The sequence below is a fragment of the Anneissia japonica genome, unplaced genomic scaffold, assembly GCF_011630105.1.
Source record: "Anneissia japonica isolate Jap-2015-1 unplaced genomic scaffold, ASM1163010v1 scaffold287705_len1045735_cov187, whole genome shotgun sequence".
Taxonomy (NCBI): domain Eukaryota; kingdom Metazoa; phylum Echinodermata; class Crinoidea; order Comatulida; family Comatulidae; genus Anneissia; species Anneissia japonica.
The window spans coordinates 190,500-199,004 of NW_022709509.1; the positions used below are offsets into that span (position 1 = coordinate 190,500).

General features: G+C 33.8%; 1 protein-coding gene across 1 annotated transcript in view; it reads right to left on the reverse strand.

Moving 5' to 3' along the window:
* The window catches only part of LOC117106724 (putative N-acetylated-alpha-linked acidic dipeptidase), a 23,103-nt gene extending 22,090 nt beyond the window's left edge, over window positions 1-1,013 (reverse strand). Inside the window, exon 1 of the mRNA XM_033248137.1 lies at window positions 574-1,013. Coding sequence (XP_033104028.1) covers window positions 574-1,013 — 440 coding nt within the window. The remainder of the gene's footprint in view (window positions 1-573) is intronic.
* Window positions 1,014-8,505: the final 7,492 nt, after the last annotated feature.

Sequence of the window (8,505 nt, forward strand, 5' to 3'; positions counted from 1 at the left end):
AATTAATAGTTATTATTAGTATTAATATTTTGAGATCAAGTGTTTTGTGAGCTGGGCTTTAAAGTCCGAAATGGATGTGCATTGTTTAATTTCATTAGGAAGTTGTTCCCATAATCTAGGAAAAATAAAAATAGATGAATTTAAAAATGTATTAGTCTTGGCTTTCCAATGTATTAATCGCCCTTCACACCTTTCACTTGATCTCACAAGATTATTAAACGACAATGGACATTGTCCATGCATTATTTTAAAACCTAACGTTAGTCGATATACTTTAAAAATATCCTCCATGCTTAAAATATTCAAAATCCTTAATCTATATAAATATGACGTGTCCCAATTTCCTTCCTTTCTGTACATAATTATTCTAGTTATTATGATAATAATTATGATTATTGTTAATATATTTATTAATAATAATATAACAATAATAGTAATAATGCCTTAATAAAACTAACAGTATGATAACAATATTTTAATAAAAATAATAGTAACAATAATAATATTAATAACAAGGCCTTATTAATTCGAAGGAAATTATAAATATTGGTGTTTTTAAAACAGTGCACTTACTTGAACATCTTCTTAATTTTGTCAGCATTTATTGATTCGATTAATTTATTAGTAATATATTCGGGACTTTCAGTAGTAGGTAAGGTAGTGGGTGTCGGTGTCGATGTCGGCGTCGGTGTCGGCGTCGGCGTCGGCGTTGCTGTTGTTGCCTTTTCTTCCTCCAATTTAGGTATCGGTGTCGGTATGGTTTCCAGGGACGGACACGGAACGGGTACATCGATGTAGAGAGGAGGCAAAGGTTTTGGTGCAGTAACATATCCTAAGCCAAATCCAATAACAACTGAAGTTATTCCCACTATAAGCAATCCAAGGATAAAATTTGTTGGTCGTAATCGGCAGAGATTGAGGGTATATCCATTCGAGTTTTGATTATTCGATTTTGCCGTTTTTATATGTTTGACTTTAACCGTTTTCTTCATCGGTACTTCCTCGGTTGGCATTTTGTCTGCTTAGTGCTAACCCTGTCTCGAAGTTTCTCAAAAGACTTAATGCTCAGTGTTCAGAAAATGAATAGGAAAGACCTGGCGATAGCGTATTAATTTGGACTAGCTGCCCAGACGTTTTCATTGGACGACCAATGGACCTCGATGTGTCAAGCAGACGACGTGATTCACCAACTAGATCAGAGTAATCTAGATCAAACGCTAAGGTTGCTTCATGGAGTTATACATATAATTAATTAGTTAATAATATACCTTCGGTTATCAGTAAAGCCATTCAAAATTATGAGTCACATCAAACTTAGTGGAAAATTGAGACAAAAAAAAAACAATATTTCATCTAATATTTTTTTTTAGATTTTTACGCCATAAATGAAAGACAGAATCCAATCTAAACTTTGGACATTATTTTAATAGAAAACTCGATTGCTCTGAACCCTTACAAAGGGGCATAGATATGCGCCCATTACTGATTTTTATGGAAACGTTGCATAATGGCATGTCACTGTGTAAGTGAGTCATCATGAAGTTACGCATGTGAGGGAGGGAGGTCAGGGAGGGCAGGGAATTGCAAAATTATGAATGGAAACTGTTGATGGAGGTGATATTGGAAGAATCAGTAAATAATACCTTCGTCAAGTAAGTTGTTGCCTCGATAATGGGACCGAGTCAAAAGGATGAAAGGATGTATCATGGGATTGCTCTCTGAGCAAAACTGCAATTGCCTGCCCTCAACCGTTGTCTTTTTTCTTGAAAATGAAAGACAGACAAATCTTAACTAAGGAAGGAGAAACAAGCGATAAAAGGGGATGAGCAATCGAGTAATCTGGCAAATCCGTATTAAATGAAATAGATATGAAATATGACATTGCTTCACTGACCGTTAACATACAGTACCACGAATTATGAACACCTACTTCAGTGTGAACTGAAACATGTTGTGAGAGAAAACGTTACAGAGGTGTTACGATGTTTGTCGATATTTAGACATTGAAATGTTCGTGGTGGATTTTCTTGTGTTAAACAGAGGATTCTTAATTTTTTTTTCAAATTTGGCCTTAAATGCATTTCGGTAAAATTTGCAAATGTAGGCCTTACGCTAAAGTATTATTACTAGCATCTAAGTGGGATTTGTTAAAGGTTTGTCGAATGTCGGTAGCTGTTCCGGTATTGAACAGAGACCAATCCGCCTTTGAAGAAGAAAAAAAAAATTTAACATCAAGGGTCGTTAGTGCAATTCATTATGATATACAAAGGTAATAAAATATGAAAATATTAAAGTTCTATTCCAGCATTCTGGCAGCGATATTCACAGCAGCTTCGATTTTGAACACGGATACATAAAACTCTTGTATTGAACTAAAAGCGGTTTTTCGTTATATCAGTGGAATACGTTGCGGTCTTATGTATTTGCGACATGCCACCTTCTGTTATTTAAGTATGTGGCGGGGCTAGATAGACTCTAATCTTTCTACACTCAATTACCACTTTCTTTGAAAGTTATGAAGTGTCTTAGTGGTGAGGTAACCTAGACCTGAAAATGACCTAAACATTGTATTGGACGTTTAAAAAAAACTTGCTTTAATTTCAATTCCAGTATCTGGGTTCAAACATGGTTTAAAACATAAAGAAAATATTCTACATGTATACAGGGGTGCCGCTAGCGTGCGATCGGGGGTTATTATAGGCTTAAAATAGACGAAATTGTACCGTACTTCTCAGCCATCATAGTTGTACACTAGCAAAGGAAACGCAAAATATATTCGTATATATGTAACAGGGATCGAACATGGGCTGGACAGGCACCAATTTCTTATAGGGCCTACTTAATGTACTTTGGTTTCTTCATCATATTTGTTCATGACAAATTTGTGACGGCTATCTTCTGGTAAATTATATAGATAATTGAAATATGAATACGTATATGAATATAAATACGAATACGAATACGAATAATAATATGAATATGAATAATGAATATGAATACGAATATGAATACGAATACGAATACAAATATGAATACGAATATGAATATGATCATGAATATAATGTTTTATACATGGACATGTCGTAACACCAATATTTGGACCTGACTGCTTCCGGGCATCTAGAGGTGCCTATTATAATGTAGTTCTTCGTCCAGTTTAATTTTCACCATAGCAAATTTACACAGGTCCTCGGAAATCCTACCGAACCAATTAGAAAATCGGATCACTATGTAAGAATAGGGACACCTGCGTTTAGCCCATCCCCTAGACTTGTAGACGCCGTTGTCCATATGGTAATGAACGCGTTTCGAAATTCGGTTCGGATTTGATGTGAAAGCGGCAGCATTATGCATCTAAAAATGTTATGATCCATTAAATCATAACGCCTTCTATATTAAGATATTTATATCCATTAGTAAACAATATAAATCGGATACAGTTTATACTAGCACGGTCTCCTTGGTTGGAATTTATGGAGACTGAGAGTTTATACTTGTTTTCGATAGAGGACTTGTGGCCCATTATGCCTGCTTAAGAAAGACTTGTACTGAATTTCCATAATTCTAAAACTTAAGGCAACTAAGACAGACGCCAATAAGGACCTACATTTTTTTAGATTTTTTTTTTCAATGAGTGACTGTGAGTTCATTATATGTGACAACGAAAGAATCAATCGTCTGATCCGAAAGGTTGAGAGAGTGACTGGTTTGTGTTGGCTGTCGGTTTATCACAACCGGTTTGAGAAGGTGTATCAGAGCATCATTAAGGACGTGACCCATCCCCTTCACTCTGAAATTATTGAGTATAAGATTGTCCGAAGTGGTAGACTGAGGCCACCGGCAGCGCACAGATGCCGTTATTCGTCCTCCTTCGTTCCCCAGGGTGTAAGAGCTTTTAACAAAAAATTTAAAAGATGAAGTATGATAATAATAATGATGAAGAAATGGTAATAATAATAATAATGATAATTGTAATATAATAATAATTATAATAATAATAGTAATAATAATAATATTGCAATAACTTCAAATTATATTGTTTGTCTTAGTTTTTAGAATTTTTGCTGTTGTTTTAGTGCTTTGGTGACTGTTGTAAATTTTTAATGGTTGTTGTTTGATATGTATTTTATATTGAAATTATATTTTATTGCATTTGATAATTGTTGTAATATTTTTACTGTCTATTGTATGAGAGAACTGAATTTCCTATTTCTGAGCAATACAGTTTATCTTATCTTATTACCTTGTCACTGTTTTATTTCAATATATTATTTCGTTATAGGCCTACAATATATATAATACAGGTGTATGTATGTATTGATATACCGTCGTCCAGGTTCGAGTCTCAGAGGCACATAGGCTTATCTTTCTTATAGTTTGAAGAGTCAATGACTATACGTGTATTATAGAGGGCGTTTATATATTATTTAATACGTAACATTCCATGCATGAGTGCAGTGTATATTGTTTTTCCGGCCATAAATTATCCATCTCCTTTTGTGAATTATATATATTGTGCAATTATGTTATCGTTCTAATGAATAAATTCTACTCCTCAAACTTATAATCCTTAAGATCACCTTGCATTTTAGTGTGGAGTTGAATAGCTTAGTGGTTAATATGCTAACCCAGGGTCTTGGGTGGGGGGCGTTTTTTCGAGGGAGGAGTTTATTAGAGAGGTTTTTATGTTTGTGTGTGTGTGTGTGTAAAATAGATACATATTCTCAAATAAACGTCCCTTAATTTCTATGTAAATGTGAAAACTACAAGACATAATTATCGTAAAAATGTGTTACTGCGTGACCATAATAATGCCAACCAGGTTAGAAAAATTGTAATTATACTGGAGTAGAGCATTAATAGAATGTGTTGAGAATGATGTTGCCTCCATTAGATTTGTTACAGACATTTAGGGGAGATTATTTGAGAGAGGACTTTTATTCCAAATGAGGCTCTAGTGGGGGTGTTTATTCGAATAAATGCGATACGGTATGTCACAATGTATTATTAATCAACAATCGAATTTTAACAAACTATGACTATTACTTTTTAATTAATTATTTTAATATTTTAACGAATGCTATGAAAAATGTAGATTTAGTTTAGAGCCTAAAACATAGTCAAAAGCTGATTTTTTTTTTCTAATAAAAAAGTAAAAAATTATCACCGAGACCTGAGAGACTGCAAGTGAACACGGTATCGGCAGAAGGGTAACGACAGGAATGGCATTTACATTTCAAATCAAACAGGCTAGAAGTGGAAAAAGAATTTAAAAACAATAATGAAAAACTAAGAAGATATCTAATTAATAAGTGTATAATATTGTATTACTTGGAAAAAATTTAAATTTAAACCATATTAGTCTTCCAGTACATAAGAAACACTGGACTTTTTGAGGCCAACGGGGTGGGGTGGCGGGTTCACACTATGAGCTCGCTTTTATGCAACGACTCCGACGACGCCCGTATGTAGATTTTCCTCCAGACTCCTCCTCCCTCATCATTATTAATTTTTCATAGTATATTATGGAAAAATACGAATTCGTATTCATTCATTAGACGTCTGCAAATGCAGGAAAGTGCTTTTCCAGCAATTTGAAAATCCCATAGCATGTTGTTTATTCGTTTTTGTTATAGATAATAGACTATAATCTTTGCACAAAACAGTAACATACACTTTAACCGGAGACGTGTTTCCTGGGTTTATAGCTTGATAAACGAACATTAATCAATCATTATTCCTGATAACAATCGTTTGGCTCATCCATTGTTGAGGTAAGGCAATATCATAAAAAAATAAAGAGGAGATTCATATACTAGGCCTTCAAAAATTAATATAGAGGTGATCTGACAAACTTCTCAGCATTTGCACATTATATACAGTAACTTCTAAATGGTCGAATCTCACTAGACGTTGATCTGAAGTGCAAGTGGTAATATAGAATTACCTACTCTGTCTATGAACATAAATTGTAGGCCTACCTACTAGTTAAATATATTTAACTCGCGAATAAAAGTATTAACATAATAATAATAATAATAAAAACAACAACAACAAAACAGGCCTAAGCGTGGATGATGTTGAATGATAAGGAAAAAAATCAGTGGTACCATTCGGAGGTAGTGTACTTTTCCACAAATATTCAAGAAAATATTATTTTTATTACGACTGATTATTTTCAATTCTTTTCATGTAACACCTAAACTATGAATGGTTGAGTCTTATCGAGATGGTATTCTATTAAGTTCAGTATCAACTGCAACCAAAGTACATTAACATCAAGAAAACTGTACATTACTTTAGTATCGATATAAGATGATATATCATTCGTAAAGTAAATAATGAGTGTGTAGGGGGCGAGTTTGTAGGGTGCGAGTTTTAAGGGGGAGACATTGCAAGGGGCGAGTTGACTGGTTCCATTTAAAATAGTTTTTCTATCAATTTAAACGTAATTCCATATGCCTAAACCAGGGGTGAGCATAAAAATCGGTCGGATTTTGTGATTTAACATCGAGGGCCGCACCCAAACTTTAATGTTTCCATTGAGCTTCCAAAAACCTCAAAGCACTGCTTTTACACCACTTTATTATAAGTTTTATGTCACTTTTTACATATAATCAGCGTCAGGCAGTAAAAAAAGGTGTTTTCTAGCCAATGTTGCTTGGCGGGCAGCACACATAGGGTTTTTAATTCCCGCAGGCCGCACTTTGCCGACCTGTATTCTTTACTTAATGGCATAAGACAATACTTTAATATTGTTTTGCTTTCTCTTCATAAAATTTAATTATATCCAACTGCTAGGCCTACTATTTACACTTAACATAATAAATTATTTATGAATTTTATAAGAGCAGGGAACAGTGAAATTACAATTTCACTGTTCCCTGATAAGTGTGTACTTAAAGGTCAATCTATTAATACAACAATGAAATATACAAATACTGCCTACCACAATTATTATTCAAAACTACCTATATACTCGAGTCAGCTTTACGCAATTTAAAATTATCAGATGTAGAGCAATATTAACTGAGTGTCTCCAAATTCATAGTAGGAGAAGATATTTATCTGAAATTTCACGTTTATGAGCAAAGGCTGGTTTGAATTTCAGAGTACCCAAATGAAAAGATATGTTCCTCTATTTGAAATTGCATTGCATCTTGATTTTCATCTCTGTTGGTCTTCTGAGCCTCGGAACTGGATTGATTATTGGATTTATAACATTCCCTGAAACTATTCGTAGCTCGGATTTTTGCACGGATAACAATGACCCCAATAAAGAATGGGTTTCGGAAACACTTTTAAATTTCATAAATGCATCAAATATTGAAGAAAATTTAAAGTAAGTATTTTTAAAATGTCATTATTTTTATAATTATTATTAGGTCTAGGCCTATTATTATTTTTTTAATTTATCATATATGACACATTGTTTTTTGTACAGATGTGGTCGCTGATGCAGATGGAAGATGCGCACTATGAGCACACTCCCTTCAATGCACTAGATTTAAACGCATGTTTGGAAATAATTTTAGCATTATTCATGTTTACTTGGGAAAACCTTAGTCAAATTAACTACACTATCTTAGACCTAATTACTACAATATTTTTGTATACTATTTATCAAGTATTTTGCGTCTCAGCCTCATCTAGCTGGTACACTAGCAGAGAAGGAAAATGCAGAATATATCCGTAGAACATGGATCGAACAAGGGCTAGACAGCGCCAAGCTGGTTACTTATGACGTTTATCTTTCATATCCGGGGCAAGGACAACCCTAACAAAGTAGATATGATGAAGTATTACTATTAATATGTTGTAATCAAGATTCGCCTACTTCGTTTTTTCAATAAAAATGGTTAAAGCAATGCATATATATTGCCTTTATTATTACTTCTCATATTTACATAATAGACCTATTTCTCCACATAATCATGATACGCACGCGTATAAGTGTATATATAAGCATATTTATATAAATAACTGACTTACACAAATATTATCAGGTTATTTCTAGTCGTATTTCCAGATTTATCTGGCCGAACGCCCTCGTGAGGCGTACCATTGTGTAATACAATGTTCTTGACTGTTATTGGGACCTGTTCAACCATGAAGCCTTCGTGTTCTAGTGGCTATGACGCCCGCCTTGTCAGCGAGAGGTCGCAGGTTCTGCGATAAACCTGATAATATCCCGTCGGGGGCATTTTATTACACAATGACTTTTTATAGGACTTTATACGTTGAAAAGCTACAGGGTAGCCTACGATGTTCCATCATGTCCTTATTAAACACTGTATATGTAACTTTGATGATTTATATGTATATATTTATTTATTAAGGTATAACATACAAACAAAACAACAGCCAAAGGCTGAAAACGTTTGTTTACACTCAACAAATAAAGACAACATAGGAAAACAAGTCAGGTGGAAAAATACATATCGAAATATCAAAACATTCAAATAATTCCAGTAGAAAAGTAAAAAATTAATATCATATTACAAT